The 20,705-nt window shown below is 50.4% G+C and overlaps 2 protein-coding genes across 4 annotated transcripts; one reads left to right on the top strand and one right to left on the bottom strand.

Annotated features, from left to right (window-relative positions):
- Nucleotides 1-366: 366 nt before the first annotated feature.
- SLC5A2 (solute carrier family 5 member 2) lies at nt 367-6,583 on the top strand. The gene is made up of 14 exons (XM_032842703.1): nt 367-521; nt 1,071-1,142; nt 1,219-1,323; nt 2,120-2,284; nt 2,595-2,700; nt 2,946-3,026; nt 3,179-3,408; nt 3,720-3,855; nt 4,098-4,205; nt 4,313-4,463; nt 4,590-4,758; nt 4,833-5,048; nt 5,869-5,998; nt 6,084-6,583. The coding sequence occupies exons 1-14, from the start codon at nt 396-398 to the stop codon at nt 6,308-6,310; spliced, it is 2,022 nt and encodes a 673-aa protein (XP_032698594.1). The 5' UTR covers nt 367-395; the 3' UTR covers nt 6,311-6,583.
- Nucleotides 6,584-6,623: 40 nt separating this feature from the next.
- On the bottom strand, nt 6,624-19,856 carry RUSF1 (RUS family member 1). 3 transcript variants are annotated; one of them, XM_032842704.1, is made up of 13 exons: nt 19,542-19,856; nt 19,221-19,335; nt 15,087-15,132; nt 13,467-13,499; nt 13,270-13,375; nt 11,053-11,154; nt 8,999-9,069; nt 8,734-8,918; nt 8,597-8,654; nt 8,171-8,241; nt 7,372-7,515; nt 7,197-7,274; nt 6,624-6,749 (listed from the first exon to the last, which is right to left on the bottom strand). In XM_032842704.1, exons 1-13 carry the CDS (start codon nt 19,839-19,841, stop codon nt 6,652-6,654), a joined length of 1,407 nt encoding a protein of 468 aa, XP_032698595.1. In that variant the 5' UTR covers nt 19,842-19,856; the 3' UTR covers nt 6,624-6,651. The 3 variants fall into 3 exon arrangements, with proteins under 3 accessions (XP_032698595.1, XP_032698596.1, XP_032698597.1); XM_032842705.1 differs by lacking the exon at nt 11,053-11,154; XM_032842706.1 differs by lacking the exon at nt 19,221-19,335 and having other exon boundaries at nt 19,542-19,658.
- Between the last annotated feature and the right edge of the window lie 849 nt (nt 19,857-20,705).

The following is a 20,705-nucleotide window of genomic DNA, read 5'->3' as shown; positions in this document are numbered from 1 at the left end:
GGGGGCTAGGAAGGGTTTCTGAGCAGGGGAGTGACACTGTCAGAGTTCCATTTGAAAATGATCCCTCTGGATTAGTAAATACAAGGAGACTGACTCAGCCACACTCCCTAGGTCAAGGTTGAAGGGTAAGCATGGATGAAAGGAGTAATTTTGAGCCTGGGTCACTGGGGACAGTGTGGGGGCTAAGGCCCAGGAAGGAATGCTCCTGAACTTGAAAGCTGTCTGTTCCACAGGACCAGTTTTCGGCCTTGATGAGACCTGATTCAGCTAAACAAAGCTGGGGAGGGGGAACAAGAGCTAGGGGACTTGTCGGCTCACTGACCCTGAGGTAACCATTAATCCCTCCTGTGAGGAAATCCACTGGCTGGTCCCTTGAGAGACAGATCATAGGCAGAATGGAGGAACACACAGAGGCAGGCTCCGTACCAGGACTGGGAAACCAGAGGGTCTTAATTAACAACTCTGCTGACATCCTGGTCATTGCTGCTTATTTCCTGCTGGTCATTGGTGTCGGCTTGTGGGTGAGAAGTTGGGGTGCCGCTGGCGGTCAGGCTTCTGGGGTCTGGAATGAAAGTCTCAGGGAGACCCCATGTTCAGCAGGGGTGGGATGCCTGGATCTTTGAGGAAGAAACCTGGGGCTGGGAGGCAAGCAAATCTTTTGATAGCCTCAGGAAGGCCCAGCCAATACTCATTCCTTGTCTTCCCACCTTTGAATAGGTTTAGCTGAAGGGATCAGTGGATCTCCATCAGGGACAGCATTCTAAATGAGGTCTCTGTTCCCCTATCCACACAGTATCTGACCAGAAGCCCATCCATATCCGAGGCCCCAGGAAGAGTCAGGCGGCATTCAGCCACACTCAAGCTTGTGTAGTTGGGCACTAGGTTAAGGCCTGGGTTGCTCTAGGTGCCTCTGAGGAGGTTGGGACAGGGGGTTGGGTGGGAATCATCAAGAGAGCCCAGGGCTGGTTAATCTTCAGCCTGAAACAAGGCTGAGGAATGTGTTGAGAAGGCTAATGAGGTCCAAAGATGTGCTCCGAACCCACATCTCCTCCCCAACTCTTGTCTCTCAGTCCATGTGCAGAACCAACAGAGGCACCATTGGCGGCTACTTCCTGGCAGGACGAAGCATGGTGTGGTGGCCGGTGAGAAAGGCTGTGCTGTGGAGTGGGAGGAGGCCTAGAGAAGCAGCCTAGCTCACCCCCACCTCTGGCCACCTAGGTCGGGGCCTCGCTCTTTGCCAGCAACATCGGCAGTGGCCACTTTGTGGGCCTCGCAGGCACTGGTGCTGCAAGCGGTTTGGCTGTGGCTGGATTTGAGTGGAATGTGAGACCCCCCTTTTGCCAATAACCCCTGTGAGAACTCCTGGAACTGTCACACCTGGGGAGGCTCCAAGCAGGGGGGATGTAAGGCTGGAGGTGGGACTTTCCAGTGGTGGGGTGTGGTTGGGCTTCGAGTGAGGGTCACACGTCCAGCTTGCAGGTGGGGGGGGTGTTGGAGGTGACAACTTTCAGGGCCTGCTCCTGACTTCTTGTGTAAGCTGGGACCAGCCACTACCCTCTGTGGCCTTGATTTTCTCCTTTCTAAAGTGGGGTGAACAGCCTCAAAGATAGTGAAGTGCCTGTTCTGATTCTCTCTGAAGCTGTGAGGATCTCTGGGCCAAATTAAAGTCCCTTGAAGAAGTGGGAAGGAGATAAAGCTCTGGGACTGAGGCTTGTCTTTGAGGGTTGGGGAGATCAGGACTTCCTGGAGGAGGAGGTCTCTGCGCTGAGTCTTGAGGGACAGAAGGTTTGGTTGGGTGGAGGCAGCCCTTCCTGGCAGAGGCTGTGGTCAGGCTGAGGGGTCTGTGGTTGGATTCAAGTGCTGGCGGGTGAAGGGATAGGGACCACCTTGGGAGGGACTGGCCAGGGGTCATGGCCTGGGAGGATTAGGAGGGATCTAGTTAGGGGCCCATGGAGGTGTGAAGACTCTGTCCCTTAATACCCTGGGTATACCCTTGGGTCCCCAGTGAAATCTTTCCTTGGTATAACACGTTCAGAAAGAGGTGTCTTACACCCTTCAGGGGTGAGGGTGAACTCATGGCAGGCTCTCAGTCATCCTCAGCTGTCAGCTGTGCCCGCAGGCGCTGTTCGTGGTGCTGTTACTGGGCTGGGTCTTCGCACCAGTGTACCTGACTGCGGGCGTCATTACCATGCCGCAGTACCTGCGCAAGCGCTTCGGAGGCCATCGTATCCGCCTCTACCTGTCAATGCTCTCGCTTTTTCTGTACATCTTCACCAAGATTTCGGTGCGCATTCATGGAGGGTGGGGGAGGGCCCTGGAAGGGAGGGACCACCTAGTGGGGGTCTCTAGAAAGCCCTGGAGGGGGCGGGGCAAAGGAGAAATCCCTTGTAAGAACCAAGACTGAAGCACAGTCTGGAAGAAATAGGTTTGGGGGCCGTGGCCACAATGGGTGGGACCTGGGAAGGGCAGACCATTGGAAAATAAGAGAACCTTTGAAACGTGGCCACATAGGGTCATGGTCTGGGCATGAGGTAGACCTGGGTCCCTGCCTGGGTCCCTGGGTCCTGACCTGTGCTATCACTACTTCTCCCAAGGTGGATATGTTCTCCGGGGCAGTATTCATTCAACAGGCTCTGGGCTGGAACATCTATGCCTCAGTCATCGCTCTTCTGGGCATCACCATGATCTACACTGTGACAGGTGGCTGTGGCAGGGGCTTAGGGATGGAGTGGGCTTGAAGATATGCTGGGAGCGTCACTGAAGCAAGCACATTCTGCTCACTAATTCCTGCCTCCTGATGCCCGGGTACATGAGCCTGGAGAATGGGCCATTTCTTTGAAATTTGCTCTCCGGGAAGGAGCACATCTTTCAAATCCGCAGAAAGACACCATATGTGCTCAGGGCATCCTATTTGGGCTGTCTCCACTGACTCAGGCCCCTTGCAGGAGGGCTGGCGGCACTGATGTACACGGATACCGTGCAGACCTTCGTCATTCTTGGGGGGGCCTTCATCCTCATGGGTTACGGTACGGAGCTCAGCCAGTGGGGGAAGGGCACAGAGGTTGCGAGTCACAGAGCTCTCAACCTGGGAGCAGAGACATTGCACATCTCCAGCATGTGGGTCCTAGGGAGGGCCTTGGCACACGCGCTGGGTCCCCTGACAGCCTTGCCCTCACAGCCTTCCACGAGGTGGGCGGGTATTCGGGGCTTTTCGACAAATACTTGGGAGCAATGACGTCGCTGACGGTTTCTGAGGATCCGGCGGTAGGCAACATCTCAAGTTCCTGCTATCGACCCCGGCCTGACTCCTACCACCTGCTCCGGGACCCTGTGACGGGGGACCTGCCATGGCCAGCACTGCTCCTGGGTCTTACCATCGTCTCAGGCTGGTACTGGTGCAGCGACCAGGTGCGGGGTCAGGGCTTGGGCCGGCAGGGAAGCTGGGGAAGAACCAGAAACCACTGTGGGCAGAGCTGAGATGGGTAGAACCAGAACCCATCTGGGGCTGCTCAAAGACCCGGTTGAGTGGTCAGGAACCTGGCCGGGATGGGGCTAAACCAGACCCACTGGAACCCAAAGACTCTGGTTCTGAGTGAAGGTGAATTGCCAGCACCACTGAACCAGAGGCAGGCCTGAATTAGAGCAGCGAGTAGAGACGAGGCCTGAGAGGGCGAGGTATGCAGGATCGGATGCAGGCAGTCGAACAGCCCTTGCCGCAGGTCATCGTGCAGCGCTGTCTGGCCGGGAAGAGTCTGACCCACATCAAGGCGGGCTGCATACTGTGCGGCTACTTGAAGCTGATGCCCATGTTCCTCATGGTCATGCCAGGCATGATCAGCCGCATTCTTTATCCAGGTAATGTCTGCAACCCCGCCCCCACCAAGAGTCCTGTGCCCCATCCAGCCCCTTGTGTACGGTAACAGGTGCCTATTTCCCGTTTCCATTACTGTCCTTTGATTTGGAAATCCCATCAACCCAGGCCCACCTCCCACCAGAGGTCCTATCTCTCTTCCACTAGGATTTCCTTTCCTCACTTAAGGGATCTGAGTTCCCAGACCAGGTCCCGTCCTAGCCACATTGTGCCCTCTTTCCTGCAGATGAGGTGGCGTGCGTGGTGCCCGAAGTGTGTAAACGCGTGTGTGGTACCGAGGTGGGCTGCTCCAACATCGCCTACCCGCGGCTTGTTGTGAAGCTCATGCCCAATGGTAAGAGCTGGCCAGCTGCGGACACTGCCACTGGGAGGAGTCACCCCGTGCCAAGTCTGCACCCTCCCGGGGATGGCTGGGGACTCACAGCTCCCATCGGCCTGCAGGTCTGCGCGGACTCATGCTGGCGGTCATGCTGGCCGCGCTCATGTCCTCGCTGGCTTCCATCTTTAACAGCAGCAGTACGCTTTTCACCATGGACATCTACACGCGCCTGCGGCCCCATGCAGGTGATCGCGAGCTGCTGCTAGTAGGACGGTGCGGCCTGGGTTCCCCCTAAGATCCTGCCCAACCAATCAGCCATGGGGTGGGGGCAGGGAACCCTCACAGGATTACGGGGAACTGGGGAATCCTGTGAAATCTCCCGATGGCCACCTACTGCAGGCTCTGGGTGGTGTTCATCGTGGCGGTATCCGTGGCCTGGCTACCCGTGGTGCAGGCAGCGCAGGGCGGGCAGCTCTTTGACTACATTCAGGCAGTCTCCAGCTACCTGGCGCCACCTGTGTCTGCCGTCTTTGTGCTGGCGCTCTTTGTGCCCCGTGTCAATGAGAAGGTGAGTCTGTGTGTAGGTGGTGAACTTGGGGGCAGAACCTGGACAGAAGAGGCTGACATTCTCTTCCCTGGCAGGGTGCCTTCTGGGGACTGATTGGGGGCCTGCTTATGGGTCTGGCACGACTTATTCCTGAGTTCTCCTTTGGCTCGGGCAGCTGTGTGCAGCCCTCAGCGTGCCCGGCGCTCCTCTGCGGCATGCACTACCTCTACTTTGCCATCGTGCTCTTCATTTGCTCTGGCCTCCTCACCATTGTAGTCTCACTATGCACAGCACCCATCCCACGCAAGCATGTAAGTGCCGGCCTCTGGATGGGCACCAAATATGCACCATGTGAGTCAGTGCAGCCCTCTCTACCCCCTAGTCTGCCAATCCACTTCCAGGAATGCTCAGTGAGGAGGCCCTGGATTTCTACACTGAGGGTCCATGAGGGTAGACTGGGAATCCAGTTGGAAGCTGCGTTTGCAAAGCAAGCACAACATTTTACTTAAATGACATTTATTTGAGGTGTTCTGGGTGGGCTTTAAGACTGTGGGGGAGGTGATGACCTCCCAAAGTCCTTGCAGTGGCCCTCAGGACTCAAACCACAGATCTGATTGGTGGCTAAGAGAGACAGAATACTATCCTGAAGGCCCACAAGAGGGTTTGGTCTTGTGCTGCTGCAGGGCAGGAGCCCCAGGGCAGGGCTGACTGAGGGCCAGGACAGATGAGCTGTGCAGAAGGATGGGCAGGGCTGCACAGGTGAAGTGGGGGAAAGGCAGCAGGAGGAAACTACATGCACAAATACCCACAGGAAGGAACACTGTTAGCAGGACTAGAAGACTAGCCTATAAAGGACTACAATTTGAGTGTAGACAGGGACCGGGGGCATTGAAGCAAAGGGTAACCAGGGCCAAGAGCTTTTAACACATAGCTGAAGAGCTTAGCTTTAGTCTGAGGGCAAAGGGCAGCCATGGCAGGCTGGGTTTGCTGAACTGAGTCTGAACATGTGTACAGGGTGGACAGAGGGAGCTAAGGTGTCTTAGGTGTCCAGGTAGACAAGAGACTTCAGGGTCCGGGGTGGGGGCCGGGGGAGGACCAGCACTCTCACTTGGTCCCTGCTCCCTTCCCCAGCTCCACCGCCTGGTTTTCAGTCTGCGGCACAGCAAGGAGGAGCGAGAGGACCTGGATGCTGATGAGCTGGAAGGTCCAACCTCACCCCCTACACAGAATGGGTGTCCGGAGCATGCTGTGGAGATGGAGGGTAAGGCACTCCTCCAGGAGGTGGGGCCAGGGACTAGGGGAGCCAAGTTCCTTCAAACTAACTGTCCCGTGTCCATTCTTCCTAGAGGCCCAGTCCCCAGCACCAGGCCTGTTCCGCAAGTGCCTGCTCTGGTTCTGTGGAATGAGTGGAGGTGGGGCGGGTAGTCCCCCAGCCCCTACCCAGGAGGAGGTGGCTGCAGCAGCCAGGCGGCTAGAGGACATCAGCGAGGACTCGAGCTGGGCCCGTGTGGTCAACTTCAATGCCCTGCTCATGATGGCTGTGGCCACGTTCTTCTGGGGCTTTTATGCCTGAGGCCAACTCTGCTGGACACCATGGGCTACAGCCAGGGCAGAGCTCAGCCTCACAATGAATGGGGGTGAGGCGCCTTGCAGTGGTGAGAAGGGAGTAGGGCAGAAGCGGGAGAGGGTAGGCCCTGGTGGGAGGGGGTAGGCCCTGGTTCCCCTTCTCTCCACCTTGTCTCTGTCTGGGGCCCCCGTCCATCTGACTGGCAGTTACAGCCCATGAGACCTTGGTCAAACTGCCACAGCAGTTCCCCTAAGCAAAAATAAAGCTGCTGTTCCCACATCCTGCTATGGCCAAAGTGTGCTTGCTCTAGGCTCCTATCCTGGGACCTGGGTCTCCATCTGGGCTGCTCACAAGATCTTCTTTTCCGGAGAGAGTAGCCAGGTGGCCCTCCACTCATCCACCTCTAGCTGGTGCTTCTCAGTCTTCCAGCCTGCATCCTGCAATCCTGGGGAGAGGTCATAATCAGGGTGCCACTGGGACTGCTGGGGAGAAGACTCTAGGGAGTCTGGGGAGAGTGGTAAGGAGCAGCACAGGCCAGGTGCATGCTGTGTGTACTGCCCAGGCTCCACTTGCCTCTGCTGGGTCATTTCTGGCACAAAATGAGGCTAAAACTTCATCTGGCTGTAGCGAGAATTCACTGACTTAGCACATGGGAAAGAGCTGGAATGGAGTAGGTGCTAAATATAAGATCATCATCAGTCATTTGTGAGCAAACCTCCCCACCCCACGCCCCCAGTTCTTCAATGCCAACTGGAATTATAGAGATTGTCAATACTGACACAGCCTCAGTATCCCTAACCTCCCCATACTGCAGACAAGGAAACAGGTTAGGCAGGGTCTCTGGGGGAGAAGGCCTCAGAGGCCAAAGAGCCATGGAGCTTAAGGATGTTACCTTTCAAGAACTTTGGGAATAGCTTGTCCAACACTTGGTGTGTCTCTCTGACAATGACCCAGCTCTCCTTCTCAGGACCTGGAGGAGGGTGCAGAACGAGAAGCTGTCAGGTCCCCAAGTGGAACACAGTCCTTCTTCTCTGAGTCGTCAGCAGTCTAGACCGCGAGGTGCTTACCTGCCCGTACTTGGTTCCTCAGTTCCGTCAGTTCTCTTGGGAGGGGCCCCTCTCCCTGCAGGGCTTCAAGCACCAGTCCGTGTATGGCAGCCCTCAGGATGGTTTCAGGGCCTGCCATCTGGCTCAGAACAACTTGCACCCGGCCTGGAGAAACCCAGGAACAGACTGGTATTAGGGAAGGGCCACCTCCCCAAACACTCTCAAACCTACCATCCTGCTTCATTCCTGTCTTGAGGTGTTGGCCTGGCATAGATGGAGGCTATCTTTCACCCTTTCCCTTCCATCTTCATCTCCTGTTGTCCCAATGTTCTGGCCGAACCAAAATGCCCAATTTCCAAATACAGCTTTATAGGAGGCCACTGAGGTGGCTTATTCTCTAGTGAGAATAAGCACCTTTTAGCACACAACACACACAACAACCAGCAGACCAGTAAACTTCAGTATTTGTTTCCTCAACAGGTAACTCAGGATGGGAGAGAAAAGTTCTCCAGGGATAAGCAAAGATCATAATCTTATTTGAGTACTTTGCAATATATAAAGTGCTTTACAAAATCGCCTTATCTGATTCTCATAAAAACATGCAGACAATAAGGCAAGCATTGTTAGCCTCATTTTACACAGCGACAAAGTGAATTTCATTGGGGCATGCAGCTATAATTTGAATACACCAAGTCTTAGTCTAGAGCTCCCTCCAAGACACCAGGCAGCCTCTAAATTGTCCAGGGCTTGAGGCTTTGGAGCTGATGGAATGAGACCCCAGAAGGGTGAGTCTAGGGCTGGAAGAGCACAGCACACTTACTTTGTGACTTGTCCCAGTGAAGGAGGTAGGGTTCTTGGTGTCCCTCAACCAGCTGTTGTAGCTCAAAGACACTGAAGGAAAGAAGAGAGTGGAGTGGGGGAGGAGAAAGCAAAAATAGGAGTAACCATCCAGTCAGCTGAACTGTCCTTACTTCATCTGTCTCTTACCACTTCTTCATCTCTCTTAGCCATTACCCATGCATGCGACATCCATCCTTCCTTTTTTTCCCTATGTCTAACAAATGTATCCCTTATATCTACTCAGTGTCACACCCCTGCTGCCCCCAAGTCTGATTAGTGGCAATAAGGGACCTAGAATAGAGAGGTGAGGCCTGGTCAGGGGAGGCCAGTGTGTAATTGGAATAAAGAGCATGTGTGGGGAGTGGGGGTGGCAGCAGGGGTGGATGGGAGACACTGGGCCACTTACCTGGAGATCAAGCGGTGTAGGGGGACCCCCAGGGATAGAGACAGAGATGGCCAAAAACCTGTGGGAAGCTGGAGTCAGGATGCCCAGACAGGGAGAGACTGGGAGACACAGCACTTAAGACCAAGAGGTTGTGTCACCTGTCCACAGTGGCTCCATCTGATTAGCTGAGGTAGGCCCAAGTACCTCTCCCCTCTGAAGGAAGTGCTTCAGGACCAGCCGGAGCCGGCCTTCATTCAAGGTCTCTAGGACAAGGGCTCGGACTGCCCGGTAGTTGGCGTAGATGTGAAGGGCGGTGAGGAAGAAGAAACAACCGAAGCTGAAGCTGGGTGGGAGAGTAGGGTGGTCAACAGGGGGGTGGAGGCCCAGCGGGGAACCTCCTCCCTGCCCTTGATCCCGGCTTACCCAGGGCCAGCTGACACGAGGGGAAGCATCAAGAGGCTGACCAGGAGCCCTGCCAGGTTTACCAGTGTCTCCTAGAAAATGGCAGAAGGGCTGGGAGTTGGAGAGCTTCCTTCCAGGCCAGGCTAAATATCCTTGAGTACCTTTCATTACCTTCTTCCCTGCTGCAGTTCCTCCCAGGGCTCCCTACACTGATGAGGATGCCCAGTCAGTTTTTAATGAGTGAGTGGTCATTTAAGATACCAGCTGCTTCTGTGTCTAGGTGGATACAATGCCCTTGGAACATGTCTTCTTTGTTTTGCAAGAGTCCTCCGAGTACCTCTATACTCAGCAAGTGAATGTCCTTGGAATGAGGAAGTTCTTAAATTTAGTGGTTTAAAAAGACTGATCCCCCTCAGCCCCTAGGTATACAAAAACGTTTGCAAAGGGTTTAAAGGAACCACTCAGGAAGAAAGGCACAAGATCCAAACCTCTTCCCTTGAGAATCAGTTATCAGAACCCTCTAATGTCCTGAGATGGCCTGACTGAGCTCACCCAAGGGGAACAGACACCAGGCCACCTGTCCCCAACTCCTCATAAGGGAGGAAGAGTCTGGATTGGTGGCTCCTGACTACTGGAGTTGAAGGGAGAGCTGGTTCTGGCATAAAGGAGGTCTGAGGCTGAGAGAGCTCTTCCTACCCAGCTGTCCTGGCAAAGGGGTGAGCTGTGGAAATAAAAGCTGTGGTTGTGATGGTAAATAGATCAGAGGTCTTGGTTGCACAAGAGCAGGAAGACCACCTCTCCCTCAGGTGGAAAGACTCATTTCCAGCAGCCACATCAAGTGGCAATAAAGCAACATCAGCAGAAATCAGGGGCCTGCTGTAGGACTGAGCACATCTCCTGTGTTGCCCCTGTGATGTGTTCCTGCTTCTGCAAGCTGAGGGAGCCCCTGGGCTTGGAAAATATAGCCTGGGGGTATGAGGAGGGTTGGGGTTTGGAAAGAGAAGAGGTGAGAGAGAGCAGGCATAGAGCTGGGAGATCCTAAAATTCAAGTCCTGGGTTGTACTTATTTCTCCCTTCCTGACAGCCTATGGAAGAGATAATGGGGAAGAATTTATCCAACCATTTCCTGAGAGAAGGGACGTGCACAAAGGTATTCAAGAGGACTGAACCTCTTTCTGACTTATTTCCTCCTTTGTAGAATGGCAACAATGAGTCCTTCCTGTATTAATGAGTTCATATAAATGAAATACTTGGCACACAGTTAGCGCTTAATAAGTATTAGCTTGTGTTTACAGCTTAACACCTAATATTGTTCAAAGGAGTTAATTTTAAATTTAAAACAACTTCTATTTAGAAACTGAGCAAAACAATTTAAGAGAAGGACAGAGTGTAGGACTGGACAGAATAGAGGTTTCTAAATTGCTTCAGTGTCAAAGCTCTGTGACACTTCTGACTAACCAGTCCTCATTTTCCTCTTCTGTAAAACAGGAATAATAACAGTATCTGCCTCCTGGGGCTGGTGTGAGTTAAACAATGCAATACACATAAGCAGCTAGCAAAGGAGCCTGGGAGGATCCCATACCTGTAGAGTTCAGCCTTAACGGTCCCCACCTTTACTCCAGGATGCCCTGGTCAGGTGACGGGTTGGGTCAGAAAGGCCTACGAAACTGTCATGTGGATACCTCTGGCCAATGACCCCAGCCCCCCTCACATGCTGAGCACTTTTTGACACCCCAAGTGCTTTGACATATGGGGTCTCATGTGGTCAGACATCTACCTCAGAGGCTAGGGCTATGGCCCAGAGAGGGTGAAGGCCAGGGCGAGGGCCCACTCTTGGCCACACAGGCATTGGGAAGGAGCTGAGATGATCAGCTTGGACTTTTTGCCACTAGTACTCATGCCCTCAATCTGACTGCCTAAGTTAGTCAGAGTTGGGAGCATGACATTTCGTCCCATGTGTGTATCTCCCACCCCTACCCTTAGGAGCACTCAGGTGCTTCTCTCCATACTCCCAAATCATGGCCTGGCCTGCCTCCCTGCTCCAACTCCCTCCAACCCCAATTCCAACTGCTCACCTGGCTGCTATCCTTGGCTGACACATCAGCCATGTTGTTTCTCCTGGCCTGGTGCATGGTCAGGGCAGCCCGAGTGGCCCCACCAGCCACGCTCACAATGCACTAGGTGGGGAAAGGGAGAAGGAAAGTCAGAAAGGCCACATGCTGTGGCAACAAAGGCACTTCTGTGGCTGTTTGAGAAAACCAGGCATCAGGTGACCAAACAGCAAAACCCTGAATGCTGTCCTTGGTATCTTGTTCTCATCCCCACACTTCCACTAGGTCTACATCCCCTCTTAGTCCTGGAGAAAACTAAAACTCTGCCTGTCATACCTCCCTGTGGCCTAGTCCCAAGGAACTCCATTTCTTTCCCCAGAGTAGAGGCCCAAAGACTGTTCTTAGTCCACAACTTCTACTTTGACTATACCTGCTTCTTTGCTAAGCTCCCAGGTCCAGCCTGGTTTCCAACTATGCTTCCTCTCTGCCTGTAACCTACTCCACCCTCCTTCTGTCCCAGTGGAGGCCTAGTCAAGTCTTCCAGGCCACTTCAAAACCCACAGTGATGGCCTTGACCTCCCATGGTACCCAGACCTCCTCAATCCCTGAGATCTAGGATGGTAGAACTCATCAATGAGGGTCACTGATCACTGTCATCCATTTCTCACTTATCAAATCTCTTTTCGATGCCTGAGACAGATTTAGTGCTGTGATATAATTCAGATAGAACCCCTGCCCTCATGAAGTCTATAAATCAAAAGACAATAAATAAACAAGTAGCCAGGCAGGCAGAGGAAATAATTTGTTCAAAGGTAAGAGGAATGTGGTACGAAATGAGGCTGGATTGACCAGATTATGTGGAATCCTGCAGATCTTGTTAAGGTCCTTATCCTAGGAGCAATGAGGGCAGGGAGATGACCTGATGTAGGATCATGGGCTGCTCTGAAAGTAATGAAGAGAGGTAAGAATGGAAGCAAGGAGACTACCTAGGAAGCAACCAAGCTTTTTTCAGCAACAAGGAACCACCAGATGGAAGTTCAGCTGAAGGTAACAGTGGGCGGGAAGGAGAAGGCCTGGATGACAGCCAGGCTTCTGACTGGTGTACCTGGGATATGGAGGTATTAGTCACTGAGACCAGAACTCTAGAGAGGGTGAGAGGTGGTCAGGGGAAGTTCATGGCCCTATTCTACTCCTTTATATGACAGATGAAGAGATCGAGGTGCCAAAGGCAGAGTATAGTGCATAATTTGAAACAGATGGCAGAGGTCCCAATCATGGGTCTACAGCTACAGCACGAGTTTTCTCTGGTGTTTCCTGCCCCGGAGTTGGAGGGGGTGCTCAGGGCACTGGGCTACATATAATCCACCACAAAGAACTGCTGTCTCTGAAATGTCACTAGTGCCCTGTGGAGAAGCACTGCCCTGAAGTAATTCTGAACAGACAGATGGGCTTTTTAGATGGATCTTTTATGTCTTCTTGAGTCACTGCTCTGTGCCAGGTACTTAACACTGTGGTGAAGACAGATTAAGCTCTTTACTGAACTATGCCTCAGTTTCCTCACCTGGATGTGGCCAACCTGAAGGAACTGTGAGGGTGAGCAGCCTGGCAGAGAGGAAGAGCTCGCATTCACCCCATGTGACCCTCCAGCCTTACAACCACTTCACGCTGTCCTGCCCCTGGACCTCGACCCACCCTCTTCTTTCTGCTTAAAAACATCCACCCTTCACCTTAAACTCATTCTTCAGGACCCAGGCCTAGGGAAGAGGCCCATCTCTTGACTCAGCCGGGATCCCTGCTCAACCCTCTCGTAGGCCCCTACACTTCTCATCTGGAATACCTGTAGCTACAATGTTATAAACTTTTGTTTAATTATGTGCGGCTTTCTTCCAAGAAAAAAAAAATGGGAGGGCCTATATTTTATGCCCAACATGCAGTATGCACTCAAATATTTTACCCAGAAAATGAAAGATAGCCAGAGAGCTGGTCCCAAGATGTTGACACTGGAGCACCCTATCTTTCAGCTCAGAGTTCCTCACCAATCTTGTGGTTTCAGACATTGTCTTATATGTGAGGAACTATGTGGCTGGAGGAGAATCAGAAAATAAGGCTGAGTATGAGCAGAAAACTCTGAAGTTTTTCACTTTTCTACAAGTGTTTTGAACACAGGGCCCAGGCTGGTCTCAAGTAAGCTCAGATACAGCACCAGCAAGGCAGGTATAGGGGGGCCCGAGAGGTATATACCTTGGCCAGGTTGCTGGTACAGACGATCATGGTGAAAAAGATTGGATATATGGGAGCCATAATCTCGAGGAACATGGCTACATCGTTGAGGATATCAGCAAAAAGCCTGGGGGGGGGGGGGGGGGATCAGAGGTTAGAGATCAGAAGTTAAGAGACCTCCATAATAGCTTTCTTGCCCTGTCTCAGCCCCTCCTTACCTCCACTGCTTGGCATTGCAGTCCAGTTTAGTCCTGTTGGGGAAGATAGGTTGGTTTGCAATTTGAATTTAAGGAGAAAACACAACCCGTGGGCAATGCAGGCCATCCTTAGGCTGAGGTTAAGGTCTGAAAAGGGCTTGGCAAAATCCATACTCCATGAAGACATCTGTCCCAACACCCTGTCACTGCTGCCTGAAATACCATTAGCTGCGAGAGAACCTTCAGAAGTCACTTAATGTTTCCTTTACTAACCCATGATGCATGAGGGAAAAGAACTGATTGTCTTGTGGCTGCTCCCCACCCTCTGGCCTCCTCTGGGAGAGGCCATCCCTGGGTCCCTCTGCCATCTCCCCACCCCTTCCTCCCACTTGATCAAGGGTACCCAGCAAGAAGTACACATATTTTGGACTGGTAAGCAACTACATTTAGTGTAACCCCCACTGGTTACAGACCAGTAGCCCAGAGAGGACACCTAACTTCCCTCAGATCATATGGAAAGCAGGGGTCAAGAAAAAAAATATAATGGCCAGGGGCAAGAGGCAGGCTCTGACATCCAGACCCAGGATAATTCTATCACCAAGAGGATGGATGCCTCTTCTGCCGGCAGAAGGACTCCCTGGCCCATGCACAAACACCTGGGGACCTCTTTTCCAATAGTCTGGTAGCAGGGGATGCTGTAGCCCCAGACCAAGTGCAGAATTTACAGCATTCCCTGTCCCTTACTTTGAAACCTCCTGGAGGGAAAAGGAGGATTCCAAGGTTGTGTATGGGACACACAGTAGAAACTCTTGAGGGAACAAAAGCAGGACCAGAACACATGGGCTTGGTCTAGGGCTCTGCCCAATAAAGTAGCCTGATACTATTAGTTATAAGCTGTGCAACTTGGAAGTGATTCCTTTTAGGTCTGCTAAAATGTACACATTCAATCCCTCTCTACACAAAGTTGTTCTAAGGATTAGAGTGATAAGCAGACAGCCTGTGAGGCACAGAGCTGTTAGCAACAGCTAACTCTTATTAGTGTTAATAATAACTTATTATTATGCTTACAATGAGCCACAACATGCTATGCACTTTGCATAAACTATCTCACTGAACACCTTGTAGATAGTATCTGCCTACAATTAACTGGAGATACTAAATTACTCCTCAATACTGACATAAGGAGGAAGAAGGCAGCATAAGATCCTTAATTCCTTCTAGATAGATGGTAACGCTCATTCTATGTGAGACAGGGATCCTGATGACCTGCCCATCTAGTCCCTATTAGCTTCTGGAGTAAAAGCATTCCTTTTGAATTAAGCATTTTCCTGTCCAGCCTTCTTTTTCAACAAGCAAAGAGAGGATACTTAGAGCCCTTTGGCTGATTTTTTCCATGGTGGGCAGCAAATTAATGCTCTGAAGGTAGATGTGATCATAGCAATGGTTCTGTGGCTTCATTGCTGGGGTGAGCCACCTGGACTGGGTACTTACTAAGGACTCCTTAGCTCTGATGAAATAACTGCTAAATCTCCCCTCCCCTAGAGACTGGTAGGAGAGAGGAGGAGCTGAAAGTACAACCAAGGATGAGATAAATGTGACCCCCGTCTGGGGAGAGAGGCCAGACCAAGGAGACAAACTCACCCCTTCCACCAGGCAAAGAGGATGCGGCCCAGCATGCCAGTTGAATCTGGGGGAGAGAGGCACTGGTAAGGAACAAGGAAGAGCCTTGGGGGCTGTTGGGCCTGGCAGACCCTGACACTGAAATGGCTGATTCACCTTGCGTCACCGCTCTTAGGAACTCAGTTTGGCACCATAAATATTGCATAGACAGAGCTGTATGATGGGGTCAGAAGTGTCTAGACGTAGCAGTTCCTCATTATGTACCCAAGAGAACTATGCGCCCATGCACACCAAGAGACATGGACCAGAAATACTTTGCAGCATCGTTCACAAACAGTCCAAGACTGGGAATAATGCAAATGCTCATCAACAGGAGAATGCATAGATAGATTCTGTTATAGTCTCTTAGTGGCATATTAGACAGCAGCAAAAATCTAATGTACAACTACTCATATCAAAATGGATGAATCCTACTATTATAATACTGCATGAAAAAGCAAGCCATGAAGACTAGATATCTTTCATAAGGTATATACCTTTCATAAAGCTCTAAAACTAAACATTACAGTGTTTAGGTATATATATCTATATGGCAAAACAATAAAAAAAAAAAAAGAAAGGAAAAGCAGGAAATCCTGTGTGGAAAGTTCAGAGGTTATTGTTGATATTCTAGCTCTTAGGCTGGGCAACAGGTTCACATGTGGTCATTAGAGTATCAGTTAGAAAAAAAAGATTTGAATTACAGTTTGATGACAGACAGCTGAGGGTGTGAGGCAGCGGGAGAGGCCTTCTCAGACAAGTCAGAGAAGTCTCCCGGAATCAGCTAGACCTTCATTTGCACAACACATGCTTACTGGCTACTTACTTTGTGCCAGGCATTACAGGAGGTAAGGGGATACTGTGACCCAGAAAGTCATGATTCCAGACTCAAAATACAGTGTAAAAATAAACAGCAGTCAGTACGAGAAACACTGATTTAGACCAAGGACCAGTTAACTGTTGTCTACAGTCTTCCACGCCCTGTTTTATAAATAAAGTTTTATTGGAACATAGCTGTGCTCATTCATTTACAGACTGTCTATGGCTGTTTTTGTGAGACAATGGCAGAATCAGTTGCTGTGACTGAAACAATACAGCTTGCAAAGCATAAAATATTTACCATCTGGTCCTTTACAGAAGTTTTGCCACCCCATGATTAAAACCCCTTATATTGAAAGTAGCATTAAGTTCAGCAGGGGGATCACAAAGGACTGTTTTAGGACCAAACAACTAACTCAGAAAGCCTCATACAGTAGACACTGGAAAGGAAAGATACAGTGGGCAGAGGACTCCTAAGTTGTTTGAACTTGAGGGCATGGACCCTTAAGGGAATGCAAGGGAAACTAGGTTGTAGGGAGGGTTGGGAGTATCCTACGCATATAAAGGTGGTGACAGGCTGACCTTTCCCATTCTCCACTGGAAAAAGCAGTTCTTACCCCTTGCCCCAACCTCTACCCTTGGGCAGTAAGGCCTTCTATCTAGACAGTTTATGCAACTCTGGGCCTGAGGCACACCAGTAAACACGCTGCTGGACACCTGAAATCTTTACTCCTTTCAATCTTCACCACAATCCTATGAACTTCTAAGAGATCCTCCCTTTCACAGATGAAGTAACAAGCTCAGAGAAATTGGTCAACAAAAACAGGACATTCTGTGAGAAAATCTGGATGTCCAGCTCTTCTGCAAGTACGTGAAGACATGGCAACACCACGCCTGTCTTCCCTTACCACCACAACTGGCTGGGGTTGAGCAGTGGCTACCTCAGAGGCATACGTACAACACATTTCTCACCTGGCCTGCTCTGTTTCTCTATTTCTGTCCCTTGTATGTCCCTGGAAGTAATACCTACCAGGTGGCTTTATAGGCTTCCTCCATCACCCATTTGACCCTCTTTCTTTCAACTATATTTTATTCTCCACAAAAAATTTGTTTCACTTAAGATTCTCATATTGGCTCAACTTTGTAACTCTGAACATGCCAAGATTACTTTTACTTACTGACAGTTCACTGGGCCAGACTCTATTTTTCTTCCCTCTGACTGCACACTCATATCCAATACAGTGTATGTTTTGCATACAAGGGCCACTGGGTAGAAAGGGGACCTATTCTATCTTTCATCAGCAGCCTGCAGTCCTTGTCAGAATCTGGAAGTTGGCACTAGGATGCAATAATGACACATAGCCTCCCTGTGTCTGAAAGTCAACACTGGCCACTAGACTAGGAAACTTAATTCCCACTTGCTCTTCTTTGCCTCACTTACAACTAGCTGAGCTATATGATCTAGAAACTTTTGAGCAGTAGTAAGGAATCAGCTGTCCACAAACTGTCTAGGCTCCACTCTAAATCCCACTGGCAAGAATATAGTAATGAAGAGTGGGACACAGGAGTCAGTCGGTCTGGGTCCAAATCCTGACCCTACGTAAACTTAGGCAAGGTATGAAACCTCTCTGAAAAAGGCATTAAAAATGGTATCTACCTAATATGGCTGCTGTAGAGATTAAGTTACATATTACACGTAAGTGTACAAGATTCCTGGCATACAGTGGTAGGCTGTCAAAATATTAGTGCTAGTAGTATTATTATTATTAGTTATGACAATTAATACCATGTTCCACTAAGAGACCTGTAATTGAAAATGACTTCAAAAAATTCCAAGGGAGTTTTTTATATAAAGCTCTGCATACAAATTTCCCAGGTCTGATGGAAATGAGTTTGTAAATTCTTTTCTAGTTAAGGCTTCTTTTAATATCAACAATAGGCTTTTAAAAGTAGTTACTTTTTCCTACCTTAAAAAAATCTTATTTTTTTTTTCATAACTTGAACATACATATGGGCAACATGTCTGTGATAAGACTAGGGTGCTTAGAAATGACATGGAAAACATCAATTACTAAATCCATGGTCCTCCTGCATTCCAAACACTCAGCCAACAGGAGATCAAAAGGTTCAAATTAAGCACAGTTTGGTGCTATGAAAATGAATCTGGAACTAAACTCCTGGGTTCAAATCCATGCCCTACAATTTACTGGCTCTGATCCTGGTCAAATTACTTTTTCGTGCCTCAGTTTCCTTACCCATAGAATGGGTATAATAACAATACCTATCTCAGAGCTACTGTGAAGCCAGCATATTTAAAGACTGGTAGATAATAAACAGTTTGTATGAACTATTATTATTAAAAGAAGAGACAGCTAGGACAACAAGCCCCAGAGAAAGGCTACTTTCAAGAGGTGACTCACATTGGGCCAGCTTGCTCAGTCTTAATAAGGATGTAAGCAGGAACCTCCAGATCTTCCAAAAGATCCATGGAGAGTCATCAGAGATGTGGCCAGACTCATGCTAGAAGCAGAAAGGGCCTTCTCTGTGGGTCTGATTTAAGTTCCCACCAGGAAAAGTAACGAAAGACAAAGGACAATGGAGAGAGCCATACATCCTCCTGATGTGGAACCCGTGGCAGTTTCCCTTTTCTTCTCTACCTCACTCTTTAAGTGGCCGGCTACCACACCGTATGTTCTATTTTTCATTAGCAATTTTTCAAGAAGTTGTACACATGCACCAGAGGTTACTATAGTTACTATTTACAGCATCATCCAGTATCCCAGAGGTTCTAAAATGCCTTTTGTCTTTCCCAGAACCTCCTCCTTCCTACTCAGCACTAACTACAAAACTGTTTTTTTTCTAGAACTGAGCAATTTCCCACATTTCAAGCAGCTGGTCCTTTTATTCAATAACTGCATTCTTATGTAATGCTCCACAAAAAGCCTAGGGGTAAAGGAGAGGGGATGATTAACTTAGGGATTTGAGCTCCTAATGATTTATAGACTCTGAACAGTATGAGGAACAGATGGCGGCTGCAAGGCTGGCGCTCAGGATGAGGATATTCCGGCAACTAATTAATCGTTGAATAAAACCAATAAAAATACTGTTTAGGGACTAGAGTTGGCTCCTAGATCCAATCAGGAACGAGTCCATACAGATACACACCACAGCCCAGAACTACAGGCCAGAACACTGGGACAGGGGACAGAAGGGGTTAGACTTCCCATTTGGAGGAAAAAGAGGCCAGTGAGATGGGCTGACAGCAGCGACAGTTGAGGTTCCAGGGGCCCAGCTCACCTTTCACCAACCAGGTGGCAGTGGCAGCTGAAACAGAAGCTTTTGCGTTCCCCACCCCTATGCCCAGCAAGACTGCATGGGTGGCCAGGGAGCCTGAGAGGCTGGAAGCAAAGGCCTGGAGAAGAAAAAAGGCGGGGTGAGGGCCGTGCGCAGGGGCACGGAGGTCTGTTTTATTACCAGCTCTCACAGATGTGGACCCGAAACATGTCGCAGTCCCGCTCTGAACCTCAGTCTCCAAGCTCTCAATGGAGCGAGGTGGCCCGCACTGTCTCCCTCACCCGTGGCTATATGCTGCCCCATACCCCAGTCGGCCAGGCTGACCTGTACGGAATCCCATAGCTGGTAGGGCAGATAGTCCGGGCTGACGCTATCGGGGAAGCCCTGCGGCAGGAACACGGCCATGAGACCGGAGAGAGATGATGAAGCCGTCCCGGGTGTACGCCCTCCGCCGCCATCCCGTCCTTGGGGTTTTGCTGTGAAGGGCCCAGAGAACCCCCACCAGCGCCACCCCCAAGCCTCCCACTGCAAGCTCCCGTCGGCGGCGGCGAGGCAGCCCCGGGCCGCCCCGGAACCGAACTGTTCCGAGCACAGCTGGGACTCTAGATTCGCGCCGTTCGCCATTTCAGAACTCTTCCTTCAGGGCCTCTGGGCGCGAAACGTGGCAGAACTACATTTCCGGCTTGGCTACGGCGGCTGTAGAGGTGCAATCTTTCTTCGCGAAGATGCCGCCGGCCTCTGCGTCCTCCTTTGTCCAGCCCAGGGTACCACAATTCCTCCTGGGGCTTCTTGGCCCCGCTGCGGACACGCCAGGGCTGCTCTCTGCTTTTGTTCTCTGTAGCGTTTGTTGCTGGACCTCGGGAGCAATGGGAGCCCTTTAGCTGCCCAGTCCTGGAGATACCTGCATTCCTGGAATCTACAACTTTCAGCTAGGGGCAGAAGGAAGAGGGGAACCGTTGTGTTTGAGACCCAGTACCACGACAGGATTTTTAAATTTTGGGCAAGTCAATGTCCTTCCCAGGGCCTTAGATGCCGCCTTTATTTTGAGAGCAGGGACTATATATTACTCCTTATTTTATCCCCAGCACCTAACACATAATAGGTGTTTAAAAGATACAATGAATGAATAAACAAACCAACGAATGCATGTTGAGAAGGTGGACTAAATGATCCCTGAGGTTCTGGGCCTTACCCAAGACTGCAAGAGTGGGATTTCTTTTCTTTCTTTTTTAAAAAATTTAAATTCTATTTAGTTAACATGCACTGTATTAGTTTCAGAGGTAGAATTTAGTGACTCATCAGTTGCATATAACACCCAGTGCTCATTCTATCAAGTGCCCTGCTTAATGCCCATCACCCAGTTACCCTGTCGGGTCACCACCACCCCTCCAGCAACCCTCAGTTTGTTTCTAGAGCTAAGAGTCTCTTATGGTTTGCCTCCCTCTCTGTGTTCATCTTGTTTTTCCTGGAAGACTATTATTTCTGAAA

The sequence above is a fragment of the Lontra canadensis genome, unplaced genomic scaffold (assembly GCF_010015895.1).
Source record: "Lontra canadensis isolate GAN:19392208 unplaced genomic scaffold, GSC_riverotter_1.0 scaffold132, whole genome shotgun sequence".
In the NCBI taxonomy this organism is placed as follows: Eukaryota; Metazoa; Chordata; class Mammalia; order Carnivora; family Mustelidae; genus Lontra; species Lontra canadensis.
Note: the sequence above shows the minus strand (reverse complement) of the source record. Positions and strands in the feature narration are given on the sequence as shown.